This window comes from Lepidochelys olivacea, assembly GCF_965140295.1.
Source record: "Lepidochelys olivacea isolate rLepOli2 genome assembly, chromosome: 5".
In the NCBI taxonomy this organism is placed as follows: domain Eukaryota; kingdom Metazoa; phylum Chordata; order Testudines; family Cheloniidae; genus Lepidochelys; species Lepidochelys olivacea.
In genome coordinates, this window is record NC_140415.1 from 87616331 (window position 1) to 87631455 (window position 15125).

General features: G+C 38.1%; 1 protein-coding gene across 1 annotated transcript in view; it reads left to right on the forward strand.

The window, feature by feature from the left end:
• The first annotated feature begins 492 nt into the window (after positions 1 to 492).
• CNTNAP4 (contactin associated protein family member 4) overlaps positions 493 to 15125 on the forward strand; it is a 297285-nt gene continuing 282652 nt past the window's right edge. The window contains exon 1 of the mRNA XM_084627719.1: positions 493 to 828. Coding sequence (XP_084483845.1) covers positions 744 to 828 — 85 coding nt within the window. The 5' untranslated portion in view covers positions 493 to 743. The remainder of the gene's footprint in view (positions 829 to 15125) is intronic.

Genomic DNA, 15125 nt, shown 5'->3' on the forward strand with positions numbered 1-15125 from the left:
TGGGTTAATGGTCAGTTCAAGTAGTACTCATAATGTAATTTTTGAGGCATTATTTTCTGATGGATACTAGGTTATTAGTTCCTACATTTACTTCACAAGCAAAGGTGAAATGCACTTTTGCTTCTACTCTTTGAGTTCCTACTACAAATGCTTGAGAAACATAATATATTCTCTCCAAAATGCGGTACTTCTAAATGCTTTACCAACTGAAAGTTTTTTTAGATACGGTGTATGAAGGAAGAGGAAAAGCAGGATATGCAACAAATACATACGCTCCACATACTTAAAAATCACTATAAAGAATGGGGCACAGTGAGAACCCAGCAAAGACTCTGTCCTGGTGCACATGTGCAATATATTCTATCATATTGTCTGGCTTTCAATAGAGACTCTCATTTCCTACCTATCACCACAAGGGGTGTCCAGGACACATGTGAACGTGTAGCTTCTGTAAGCAAGCTGTACAGGGTAGTCTTGCAGTTTAGCCCTGAGTGATTCTGTGAAATTGGAGGAGAGATTCTTGCTGCTGCTCTTAAGGGATTGCTGCTGTTAGGGGAGGAAAAAAAGCAGATTTGGAGGTGTGTATGCATGTGTGAGCAGTTGCAGAGTGCATTTCACTGAGGAGTCTGACTACTGAGAAGCACTGAAAGGAGAGAGAGAGGAGGAAGCAAGAATAGGACTGAAGTGCAGAGCAGCTGTTTTCTAATACTCTAGTTCTTTTGGGTGCCTCAATAAATGTGAACATGGATTCTGTCACTGAAATCTTCTTCAAGCTGCTGTTTCTGTTATCTGTTCATAACTGGAAAACAATAGTGGCAGGAAATAAATGTAAGTATTACAAATGATTTAAAACTCAGACCAGACTGTTTTGAAAACTTCTGGGCTATTTTATTTGGCTTTGGAATAAATCTTGTTCTTGAAATAAATGCTTAATGCTTCTGAAAACATGACCACAAATAGCTAGCCTGAAAATGTTTCCTTGGCTGAGAAATGTCATTTTTTAAGTTCTAAAATCCGTCCTATATATTTATTTATACAATTCTATATACAAAATTCTATTGAGAAGTTCCAGTATAATCTGAAATTAATATTTTAGCAAGGAATTGCATGTTCCATCCCCATTTTAATTTTTGTTTCCTCTTGAGAAGTGCTGCATTTTACAAGGAATTGTCTTACATTGAAATTACTGGAAGACTTCTACTGTATGCTGCATCAGCTTGGCTTTTAGCAATTTATAATTTGGAAGGCTGGTATCTGCATCTCCTGAAACAAGCTGGCACTCAAATAAATCTGATGTACAATAGTGTGCAGTTCGTGAGTAAAGCAAATGTAACAAAGAAAAATGTTGAGGACAAGATGTGCACTGACTGCTTAGAGAATAGTGTTCATATATGACTAAGGAAGAGGGTACCATCAGTAGCAGCAAAAAGTTGTGGGTTTGTTTTGTTTGTTTTGTTTTTTTAAATGAGTAAACCATAGTTAGCCAATAGGGTGGTATTGCAATATAGAGACAGTGATCACAATATGTAAGAGAACCTGTCCTCTAGAAGGCAGATCTGAGGTAAATGTGACTTAGCACTGGGATCTTTTGGTTTCAGTGTTGAATCAAGTCTGACCATTTTCACCCTAAATTAATTTATCAGACACTAATTTCTAAGCATGTCACCTGTTCAGTAATTGTTCTGAGTTCCTTTGGTTGTACTTTGTACTCAGTGGACCATAAGGATTTTTATTTTTGATACATCTGTTTGCCAGAACCTGGGAATGAGTGACAGCAGGGGATGGATGACTTGATGATTACCTGTTCTGTTCATTCTCTCTGGGACACCTGGCACTGGCCACTGTTGGAAGATCGGATACTGGGCTAGATGGACCTTTGTTCTGACCCAGTAGGGCCGTTCTTATCTATCAGAATAGTTGCCTAAATGTCAGATGCTTAAAATGAGCAGCCTGTTTTGTTTTGGTTTTTAATCCAGTTAAGGGGCTGGCTGTGCAGCGTATGAATGGGGTAGGTTGAAACAGTGACTGCATTTTAAGAATGTGAATGTTGGTGCTACTGGGAGAACATTCAGGAATAACTTTACAGCACTGTAGCAGGGAACAGCTCTGTGCAAACATCTAAGCCATGAGAAGGAAGTTAGAAGTGCTGTGTGCTATGTGTACTGAAGAGTTTTCCTTTGGACAGCTTGTAAACTAAACATGCTACCATGAGCCTGATGACATTGCAGCACCAAAATGATCTTGTGCTTTCATTCAGTAATCATATCTCATTTGATACTCAAGTGCATAGAGTAGCCCTAAACATGAATAATAAGCTCATTTGGTAAAATACTCTGCTGCAATCCAGTCTAAGCTTTAATTCTCCATCATTCTGCATCGTATGGTTTATGAATACATTCATTTTCACAAAATCATAATTGAATCACACATTAATAGCATTTGGCAGTATGCACAAGACTAAATCAGATCAGAAAGGCATATTGTAAAATAGGACTTCCAGAATACAACAAAACAGTAAAGCACTAGAGGTCACTCTTACAATTTAAGAAACAAGGCGGGGGGGGGGAGGAGAATCAAGCTTTTCCCAGTATAGAATTATGAAGGGTCAAATAAATCAGGTGTGAACCACATTTATTGCATTTTCTCTAATACTTCTCAGAGAGAAGTCAAGCTAAGTTTATGTTGATAAATGAATGGCTATGTTAATACTTATTTTTTTCCTATTGAAAGTGATTTGCCTATATTACTTAGTAGTCAAAACATCCTTTCTAAGTAGGAAAATAAATTTACTCCCCATTTTACAGATGGTTAAACTGATGCTTGGAGAAGAGAAATAACTTGCTTAAATTCATTGAGAAAACCAGTGTCAGAGACAGGAATAAAATTTGGGAGATTTTTATCTCCACTAGGTTGTACCGCTCCCTCATTTCTCACAAGAACACAAAACATAATCCTGAAAAGGCACTTATTTCACATGGATAATTGTTTTTAAAGGCGCAGTGTACATCTGAGGTGGCAGATAATGTATTTAAGAAAAAATGTAAGTTGTTTGTTTTCAAATGTCCTGGGAGAGTTGTGTCCCGTCCCCCAATTACTGCAAAACTATGCAGCAGTAGTTCTACTCTCCCTTTAACATACTTCACTTTCTTCATTAGAAGTTAACCACATGCTGAAATCCCTTTCAGAACTTGACTCTCCTATATGAATTAATGAATTCAAATAACTCAGAATAAACAGCTGTCACAATCAGATTCTTCGTTTGAATTTTCTTTGTTTTTAATATGATAAACCAAAGTTATTCTTAGAGAAAATGGGATGACATTTTCATTCTTCTACTAAATCTACTGTTCGGGTTTTTTTCTGGTGTTCCTTTAATGCCATATACTGAAGATCATACTTCAGTTTTTACTTTATCCTTACTCAAACTTCCATTAAAATAAATAAAAAAAACACCTGAGTAAGGAGATCTGGATTTCACCATAAAGTGTACATTCACAGATCTGAATTGCTTGTTGTATAGCAACTTTTTCTGAGTTTGATCATGATCTAGATTGTGAATACCCCTTTTTGACACACACTGATATGTTCTGAAGTTTTTCTTCTATCCATATTGTTCTGAGATATTCCTTCACTGCTTAAGGACATTTTAAAGTACACCATATCTGAAACTGAAAAACCGTATCATTTTGAAATTGAAACATGACATTTCTGTGGGTATATGTCCTTTCCTGAAGGATGACACTCTAAACGGTTTAGCATAGTAAGATAATGGTTATCACTGGGAACTCATACATTTTAAGTTCTGTACCAATAATGCTTCAGTTAAAGGTTTAAAAAGTAGTTACCTCTTCCCGGAGAATTAAAACTCCAATAGCATTTGAAAGGGAATTGACCTATACAGCCATAAATCAGACACCATGAAAAGTCATATAGAAGTTTTAAAATAAGGATCAAGGCAAGTACTCTTGTAAAGTTTTGTTCGTGGGGCCAGCAAACATTTTTATTTTATTTGAAGCTGGCTCCACAGCCATAAATCAGTCAGTTGGTAAATTAGCTCCTGGATGCTTGCCTGAAACTTGGTCATGAAACTCTGATAGGTACAGCACTTCCTTTGAAATTCTCTGAAAATGAAGTGTTGCATGAAACATAATTAAATCTCACACACATTTCAACTCAACTGTGACCAAAACTATTAAGGATGATTTGGGGAATGAATGGAAATACTGCCAACAAATTAAAGAATTCTCACATAAAATCTCTTCTCTGTATACAGGTGAAGACCGAAAGCATGTACTTCTGCTTCGAATGTCTTTCATATCTAGAAGAGTTTTTATTTTCCTTCTAGGTATACCCCTGAACTCAAACATTCATTGTTCTATGATAATGGCCATACTTTATGTAAGTCAGTCAACTGGTCTTTGTTTTGGAATTTCTTGTTAACATTACAGTACAGAACCTCTCTTTTGCTATTAGAGAGTAGTATCTTAATCATATTGAGTCTTTCATAGCAGAGTATTCAGTGGATTTGGAAAGCAAAAGAAAAAAAATCTAAAAATGAAATAGCTGTCTAAGCAGAATACAGTAGATTACATGTAACGTATACTATCAACTGGTGTCACACATTAGGGACTATTGTATATGTTCCTTTTAAAGTAGTTTTTCTCTTTGCCTGTCAGGAGTACTGAGTTCACCACTAACTTGTGCAAATATTAATGATACTACAGCTTCCAAACTCTAAGTATTATACTTTTTCTCTTTCAGTTTATAGATGAATATCCATTTATGGGTGGATAGAGAGAGAGAGATTCATAAATTAACTGCATCTCATAAAGTAATCATAACTATGGATCCAGTAAGAGTGCCTCCTTAAGACATGTATATACCTGTTTATGTGTAGCATAACGATAGAATGTAAGGAGTGGTGATATTCATCTGATAAATTTCACTTATGTATCTTTTGACAAGCTCACTTGTAGTCTGCCTAATCATCATCAACAGTAGGACTAGTTCTAACATTCAAAACTGAAGAGCAACTTCTAATAGCACCAATGGGGAAAAAAGGAAAAACAAAAAATCCCACCACCACATTGCTGGAGAAATGTTTCCTTCTTTCAAAAGTAAATTTTTCCCCAAAACTGACCGCTGGTATTCTATCAGTAGTATGTTAAAGGTGCAGTATCTCACAGAAATGAGAGCTTTGTTCTATGTGAAAGTTAGGAATTCTCTCCTCCCCTCACATTCGCAATCACCACCCTTTTCTATTAGTATTAACATTTAGTTGTGGATTTTTTTTTTATGGTAGCACCCATTATTATGTGCTAGGTACTTTCCAAACACTGTAAAAGGACAATTCCTGGTTCAAAAAGATGATTATCTAAATATATCTTTTTAATCTTTCCAGTGGGACACAACTTTAATTCATATTTCAGATGTTATCAGACAACTTTTTCTGTATGAAACAGCTATCTTAGGCTATTTTAGAGGTTTCTGAAGTTCATAAATTATAATTTTCCTCTCCCTGAGACAAGCCTTCACTTTTAATTCGTGTTGTTAAGGAATCCTGGTTTTACAGATGGAAGAATACCAAAAATAGTACCAATAGCATTGTTTAAAACTCTGACATATGTAAAATACTTTTTTCTGTAAAACATGCCCCATTCTGTATGCTTGTGATGGTGTGATGTGGTATAAAACATGCATTTGCACTTCTTCGACATGGTATGCATAACTAATTTGTGGTTTTGACACTAGTGAGTAATGTATCAATCCCAAATTGATGGTGATAATATTTTCATACCTCCACATGCCATCATGTACTGTCACTAATTTACTCAGACACAACTCAAGACCCCTTTCCCCCCTGAATGGAATGAATGTGAAACACAGTATTAAGAGAGAGAGGGTTTTTTTTAAATGTCAATAGTGCACTTGGGGCATAACCTAAAGAAGCTAATGGGAAATGTTGGATAGGAATGGTTTATAGTATGGGTGGGGGGTGCATACACGCACACAAATAGAAAGCTCAAGGTCTAATATCTTGTATGCAGTGTAGTTGTAGCTGTGTCGGTCCCAAGATATTAGAGAGACAAAGTGGGTAAGGTAATATGTTTTACTGGGTCAACTTCTGTTTGGTGAGAGAGACAAGATTTCGAGTCACATAGAGTTCTTCTGTGTAGCTTGAAAGCTTGTCTCTCTCATCAACAGAAGTTGCTCCAATAAAAGATATTACCTTATCCACCTTGTCTCTATAATATCTTTTAGAAAGACACTCAGTGGCCTTATCCTGATCATATTGACACCTTACATTTATGGCAATAAGAGCAGGATTGGGCTCCAAACCCTGTTTTTCAAAGTGAATTCTCTTCATGGTTCATTAGAAACTACTACTCTGCTTACAGTGAGCGGAGTAGTGTGAACTGGCAGATAAAAAATGATACCGCTTATGTTCCAGTTAATGAGTATTTTCAGTGCAATAATTTGAAAAATGATTGAAGCCTGGAAACTTTTGACATTTTTAAATAGATTTAAATTAGTAACTACAAAATTATTATTTAAAGACCATACCTATTTAATAGACCAGTGCTGAAAAGTTCTTCTAAGGCTTTAAATCACAAAGGAAAGAAAAACAATATAGAAGGAGGTCTATCCAGCTGGGTAGCAGGTCTAGTTACTTTTTTATTAAGGATATCTTATTACTTGATAGTGTTCAAGAATAAGATATTGCTTGTTCCTAACTGGTAAAGTGCCTGTTTGTTTCTATAACAGTGTTTGTGCAATTAGTATATTTACTTGTGTGATCTTGAGGGAAAATTGGATTAGAAACAGCATGTTGGAATATTTGAATTTATGCGGTTAACCAGTAACTTATATCTTGCACTTTTAGACGTTTGAATCAGTCCACAATTAAATACCAATGAGAAAAGATTTAAAGGAATAATAGATTTTTAAAGTGTAATTTTATAGGGGAAAAACTGTTTCAGCACGAGTCCTTTATCCACAAGGATATTATTCAATAATAATAATAAAAAAAATCACCTCTTGTATGAAACTGTTGAAATGTACTCGACTTTATTCCTTGGCTGTGGCTGAATTTAATGGGTTGATCTGTTCAAAGTTACTGCAAAAATACAGTTTTTAGGAGAAATCTGTGAAATCTCACAACACACTCTGAGTTATGCAATATGAAGTACATGGTATTACTCAGATGCTGAGTAACTGAACAAAACACCAAACTAGCAGATTACGTGGAACAGCTTAATATGAGAACAAGTCTGTAGGACGCTGCTTTGGACAAAAAGAAGACATCCAGGTGATATTTTACATTGATAAACATAATGTAGGTAGATTGTATTCCATGTTGGGAGCCTAATGCATCTGAGTTAACTCACCTGCAGTGTAATTTCTATGTGTCAGTCTCCTGTGGTTTGATTAAATGTGATCAGTATGTGTAATCTGTAATTACTGTAGGAGACAAAAAACTCAGCAACTACACATGTTCTTTTCACAGTAGCATATATTGAAGTAAAACTAATTATAATACAAAAAGATTTTTGTTACACTGCCAGAAATTTTCCTTTAGCACTAATTAAATAGAAGTGTTAAGAGTGTACGTTGTAATCTTTCTAGTTTCTCACTGTGTATCACTAATTATCTAGTATGCCTTATTTTTAAGGTACGTGGTGGCCTCTATTGGTTTCTGTGTCGACACAAAGTGTCCATATAAATCATGGCTTCAATAACTGGCTTATCTATGCCATGTCCTATTGATCAGCTTGTAAACAAGTGTGGGTGCATAGGAGCTGAAGGACACCAAAAAATAGTCATCTATCCTACTTGTTCTCCTGTGCTGTGTTTGGACACAGATGCACACCTTGCCCTCTTCTGAGAAGAACTATTCAGGCTAGTGCAGATGCTGGCCCAAGACACACCAGAGGCAGTGGGTAATGGCATAGTTGTGAGAGCCACTGAGTGGGAAGAGTGGAACACTGGGTGAAATCCTGGCTCCGCTGAAGTCAATGGCAAACTCACTGATTTCAGTGGGACCACTATATCTAATCACTTTCCGCATCACCTGCTATTATAGGCTGTGATTTAAAGGCACGATTTAACCCAAAGCCTGCTAGAATTTAATGTTGTCTTTGTGCTGATGGCTTTTTTTAATAGCAGAAAGCAAGTTGTGTAAAAAGGGGTGTGACTGGTCAGTAATATACTACAGCCTCCACATTCCCCTCTGTCACAGTGATAAAGCAGAAAAGATTCTCAGTGCCATTATAGATCTTTATACAGTCTGAAAGACCTGACATTCTGTAAGCCAGTAAACTGTATGTCTCACTATAACTCTTTTCACTGATCAATGGAGGGATTCCTAGCTACTGTACAGAGGAAATCAAAATCTCTAGTTGGAAAGCATTTTGTAATCATGCCAAGAGTACTGATTGTTTTCTTTAAAGAAACATTCACTCATTTCCGTAACTAAGAAATATTCTTGAAAAGTGAAAAGCTGTACACCAGATCCTGAAGTCCTTACTCAGGCACAACTTTCATGGAGATCAATGGGATTTTTGCCTCACTAAAAATTGAATAAGAGCCTCCAGACATACTAGCAAGCAGTGATATTCTAGACGCTTTGGGTGTAACTGAGCTATTCATCACCTGTCTATATGAAAGTGTGATGGGTAACTGCCTTTTCATCCTGTCTTGTTCAGAGGATTCAGATACGGAGCTAGGCTGCTGATATGAATTACCCACTTATCCAAATTGACTAAAGAGAAACTGGGGGATGGGAGGAGACTGTTGGAATAACTTTAGGTTGTTCCCTTGCTTATGAAATCACTCTCTTGAGATGTGTGGAACCAAAAAAGCTGCCAGTGGGTCTATGAGATGATGGGTAGAATTTTTAAAAGCTTCTAAGTGGTGCTGAGCCCAAGACTCCCATTCAGAGCCCCATTTTCAAAAGTCACGTAAGCACTAAAGAGCCAAGTCCCACTGACTTTTAATGAGACTTGGGGGGCCAGCCCAAGACACTGGAATGACCTCTCACGGGATCTAAGGACTATCACAACCTCACCATCTTGCACTCCAAGTGCAAAGAGCATTTCTTTGACCTTGCCGTCTCTAATATAAACACATAGCAATGGGTGTGTGTGTGTGTTTGTTTATTTCTTAATGTTTTTCACTCTATTATTCATGGGATTTCAAACTCAGATCTTTATTGTACAGTGATGCTCACTAGAGAGGACAGAAGGAACTTGAAAATGAAGTCATATTGTTTGAAGGACAAGACTCTACTTAATATAGGCAAAATGGGCTAAGCTAAAGACAACTCAATAAAATTAAAAAAATGCTTTTTTGTAGTGAAAAAGTAAACGAGCAAATGAGTCAGACATTTCCATGTATCTGTTCAAACTAGCTGCAGTCTGCCCAGAAAAGGGCTTCATGCCATAGATGACAGGTTTCAGAGTAACAGCCGTGTTAGTCTGTATTCGCAAAAAGAAAAGGAGTACTTGTGGCACCTTAGAGACTAACCAATTTATAAGTGAGCTGTAGCTCACGAAAGCTTATGCTCAAATAAATTGGTTAGTCTCTAAGGTGCCACAAGTACTCCTTTTCTTTTTGCCATAGATGTTAATTCCATGAGCCTATTTTTTAGTACTGTTCATTCCTGATCTAGTGATAAGCTGCTATGTAGAGTGATGCCATCTCTGCTGTCCCTCTCCTTTCTCCCAGAGTTAGGTACTTTTCATCTTTTTCACTTTTAGGTGGAGTCTTTTTTATATATATAAAATAACTGGAGAAAATATTTCTTGCACTCTTTCATCCTTTAGAAACTGTAGTAGAAAGTGTGTCTGTTTTAGTCTCCTGTGTATTACTCTCTGCAGAATCACTACTGTCTGGGATTGGACTGTGCTTTTTCTCTCCCAGTTTCCAATTCTTCTTTATGTTACAGATTCTGTTTGAGTCTTTTTTTTTTTTCCATGGTGTCACAAATATTCCAGGAAACGGTTAACCAATACATTATTTTTAAAAATGAGAGATTTATGACTCTTTCACACCTGTGCTCTTATGTGTCCTTAACAGACATGTTATGTTATGGTCTCTTGTGTCTGCACTTATAACATATTGTTTATCCGCATGATAGAAATAAATGTTGAGATCCCAAATCTGAGGTTGGGTAAATATGCTTTGCTCCAGGTCCCTGACACAAAGCAAACTTGATCGGTAGCAGATCTGGCCCCTAGAGGATTCCGGTGTAATGGAGATACTGTAGTGGCTCCTACATCACTGCCCTTTCCAGCTGCTAGCATCAGGGAGTGGGTGTCCCTCTGCCTTGGTGATCCCAGCTACTAGAACTATACTTAAGGCCATGAGCAGCCCTGAACAGAAATGGGGAAGACAAAGGCAAGTCTACAGATCCATTCACCCTCTTCTACGGCCGGCAGATCAGATTGTGTGTAAAGGGAAGCACATGTTGCACCTTTTCAAAGCATAGTCCTATAAGATGGTGAACGTTTCTTGTATTGAGTCTCTTCAGCAAACATGGGAGATGGTTAAAGGTTCTCAAGCTCTTAGAGCAGCTGCTCAGCATGTTTCCCAACTTCAGCTTTAAAAAAATGGCTTATACTCTTCAGCAATCTGCTAGTGAAAGCACATGAAAACCAATATCTGAATCTCCATCTACTTCATCCTGAAATCTGTATTTCTTCCAGTCTGAGAATTTGTCAGTTTCTCCTGATTCTGATTCAAATAAAAAGATCAAATCGGACTCCATTGCACAGGTAAAAGAGAACATAGGTAAGGAGGTGGAAATGTGCTTTTCCTTGAGATCTGAACAAAAACTTAATTTCCAAAAACTTAACCTTAGACTCAGAAGAAAATCAGTCAAGAAATCAAAACGCCCTTTAAAACAATGGGCCTGATTCATCTCTCTGTGTCACCAGTTTTAGACTGTGTAATCTTATTGATGTCATTTGGGATACTCCTGATTTATATCCACATATGAGAAGAATCTCCAGCAAATTGACATTGATATGGATAGTGTTGCTCATCTGATACCAGTTATGAAAGTGGACCTGTGCAATATGAGGAACATAATGCAAGCACTAGTGGTTTGAGTGCTGGGAGGGAGGGATGAAGATGATGATAAAATAGGGTTTTTCTGTGTCCATCTTCTGTGATTCAAAGATGATGGTGGGATGCACCAAAAAAGCTGTACTTCCTGATTCTACTTCCCCAGCATATTCTTCATCACCAGAATACACACTGTTTCACTCCTCAGTGTTTAATACTAATATTTGTTACTGTTCTGAATTGAATTAACTGAGCTGCACACTGTACAGTTTTTGCACAGTGCCCAGATTATGCACTGTCATATTGCAAAATATTTGAAGTATCCTCTTATATTCAGTTTTCTTCTCATCTGTCTTTCACCATTACACTAGGAACCATCTGTCCCAGATCTGGTTGAGCTCCTCCAGGTCAGACACCTGTCAGACTGCTGTGGAGATCCAACTGCTGCATCTGGTGCTTAATTTGTAATGAAAGAGGTGCTGGGGCTCATCCAATTTTTTTTTTTTTTTTTACTTTCCTAACTGATGTGGCAAGCCAAAGTGTGCCAGGATTATAAACTGCCAAGCCTAGAGGTGCCAGGGCTCACCCGTGGCAAGCCCTGGCACAAATTAAAGCACTGGCTGAATCTCATATCCTTAGCTTGTTGGGGCTTCACAGAGTTTAGGCATTGTCCCTGGCTTTTGGCCAGGTAGGTATGCACTCTGGATGTACACCTTTTGTCTGACATCCCTCTTGGCAGTGGGGACCCTCCAGTCAATTTCCTAGGCCCTGGAACTTCTGCCAGTTCTGTCAAGCCTCCCCATCAGCTCTTGTGTGTTTACCACAATCCCACAAATATTTTAACCTTCTATTTTACAGTTTATCTCATTACATTACACCATCGTTCATCAGTTGTTAATCACTGAGGTGAAAACCCTCTGTAGGAAATGCCCTTCTCATCACTGAGCATCACATATTCTTCACTGTTATGTGGTGCATATCAAAAAGAGAAGCTACATACAAAAGTTACTGTTTTGGAGCCTCCTTTAAGGACAGACACTTACCTCCTGAAATGCTGATACGCATGAGGAGGTCTTTTTGAATCCACTTCAATCACTTTAAGAAAGTTCCCAAGAATGTTGCTTTCCTTTCAGTAACTCATTCAGAAGGAATTCCATGTCCTACATGACTGAGCATATCATTTATCAAAAAGTAGCAGTCACTGAATGTGTCATGTAAGAGATGGTTAGAGTGTGGTCGTCTTCTGCCCAATTGACCACGGAGGAATACTTCTAGCGGATTTTTGAAGAGTTCATTATGGCCCTCAGTAGTTCAATATTGAAAATATAGCATTAATTAGTGTTCCCACTTATTCAAATATTCAGGGGGGTATCTAAATGAGGGGAAATCCAGACATTAGTCAGGCGTCCCTTGTATCAGAGATGGATGATGATTATTTCAGTTCTAATTTCCCCTCCCCTACACAGGGTCTGTGATTTCTTAACGTTAGTGTATTAACTTTTAAGAATATTTTAGCTCTTAATATAAAATGTTCTCCTCAGAGCTTTGGATAAAAATAGGAAATGTGCATAGCAGCATTAGGCTTGATCAAACTTGGATCAATGTGTTTGCTTAGAAATAACATTTAAATATACAGATAATTCATTTCAAATAATGTATTAACATTTTTGTCTCTCTTGAGTGTTTTTTGGTATTGGTTTTGCTGCTTAGAAATGTGTGGTTTTGGTTTTTTTTTTAATCAAGTGCAGAATGTCTTATGATGCCAAGGAAAAAAAATGTACATGATTAATCAAAAGCAAGTTTTGAAGAACCACTGCTCTGAGTTACTGAGGCAGTATATTTTATAACCCTTCCCCCTACTCTTCCAATATAAATCACAAGCCCAAATGCCAGACTGTAATTTTCCTGTAGCAGCAATGTTTTCCTAGCATGTTCTCCAACGGTTGGAATTGTCTCTGGCTCAGACATATGGTTTGGATGCTGATGAACTGCCTTGGCTATTGTGCTCTGTGTGGTGGTTCTGATCCTAAAAAATCTGGAGTTTTCCACCCATTGTACTGAATACTTGTAGAAAGATTCTTCCATAGTAGTTATTCACTTGGGATTTCTGTGATTATTTGAATGTATTAAAGTATGAGTGCTGACAAATTTTAAGAAGTGACCAATGGTTAACTTAAAATATATTAAGAGTCAATTTTTAAAAGTGACTTCAACCTGCTGGACCTATTTTGCAGGCACCATCTTTTATACAGATAAATAGACTAAAATGCAAAGGGTGTTTAGGCATGTAACTGTCATTTGCAGCTGCAGTGTTGCCAAATCTCATGATTTTATCATGAGTCTTATGATAATTTGGTGTTTTCCTTAAAGCCCTGGTTTTCAAATGATTGCTTGAGAATCTCAGCTTTCATTTTAAAAAAGTAAGCTTCTAGCCCATATGGTTGTGGAGGAAAGCCAGAAAACGTTAAATCAATACACCCTAAAGGCTCAGTAACGAGGGGGCAAATAAAAAGAACTCAATTCATTGGATTAAAAAAAATCTGATTTTAAAACTGGCCTCAATGTTTCGGAGTCTGACCCATAAATTTTGAACACCCCGGGGGTTGGCAGGACTGCACATGCAAATGATAGTGAACCCCAGATGATTTTTTTTACATTTTGAGACCAATCAGAGCTGTTTTACCTAGTTCTACACTGGCAAACAACATAATGAGATACAATTTTTGTTAGCTTTAAAAAATGCTTAATTCTCATCTCATCTCATTCCTTGCCACCCTAATGTGGTACTATTGAACATGGCCATTCCTCTTCATAACTCAGGAGTTTCAGCTTCTGAAAATGTGAATTCATTTCAGCAGAGTATGCGCAGGCATGACAAACAGTTTAGGAAGGAGTCTGTTATTTTTAACAGTTCTAGTGGGACTAGCATGCCTTTTAAGTTGATTGGTGAATTTCATTTACACTGTCCAGAAGGTGCCCAGATGGAGAAGCTTCCTGATCACTCTGCAGGTTTTGTGAATGAAGCATGTTCTAAAGCACACTAGCACTGCTAGATTTGTGTTTAGAAACTGTTGCTTACAGGTGTAGCATGGCACCAACAAAGTTGTGGAAAGAACTACAGTTGAACATGGCTGGTATTATGATTCATGGGATCATAAGTTACTGAGCAGCAACTACCTGGTTTTCCAGTACAGCCTTTCTGCTTCTAGTATTGTGTACCAACAGATATGTTGGTTTATATTCTGCTGTTTATGGTTAGTAATGATTAGGTCCCTACCAAATTCACAGCTATGAAAAACCTGTTACAGACTGCAAAATCTTGTCTCCCTCCCCCACCTCCCTGTGAAATCTGGCCTTGTGTGTGCTTTTACCCTATACTATGAGGGAGATCAGTGTTTCTCATACTGGGGGTCCTGACGCAAAAGGGAGTTGCAGGGGGGTTGCAAGGTTATTTTAGGGGGTTGTGGTATTGCCACCCTTACTTCTGCACTACCTTCAGAGCTGGGTGACTGGAGAGCAGTGGCTTCTGGACAGGTGCCCAGTTCGGAAGGTGGCACCCCACCAGCAGTAGCGCAGAATGAAGGGTGGCAGTACCATACCATGCCATCGTTCGTTCTGCCCTGCTGCTGGCGGTGGCTCTGCCTTCAGAGCTGGGCTCCCAGCCAGCAGCCATCACTCTCCAGCTGCACGGCCCTGAAGGCAGCGTCGCCGCCAGCAGCAGTGCAGAAGTAAGGGAAGCAGTACTGCAACCCCCCCTACAATAACCTTGCGACCCCCGCACAACTCCTTTTTGGGTCAGGACCCCTACAGTTACTACTCTGAAATTTCAGATTTAAATAGCTGAAATCATGAAATTGATGATTTTTAAAATCCTATGGCTAGTGTGAAATTGACCAAAATGGACCGTAGGTAGCTTCTGGGCTGCTCCTAGTTGTGCCAGTAGGATAGGTTCCATACACCATATCCCTTCTCTCCCCCCAGGATAGCCCCCTACTCTGAAGCACACTTGAGCAAACAGAGGAATTCTCTGTTGGGCATTTGCAGCCAGATTATGGCCC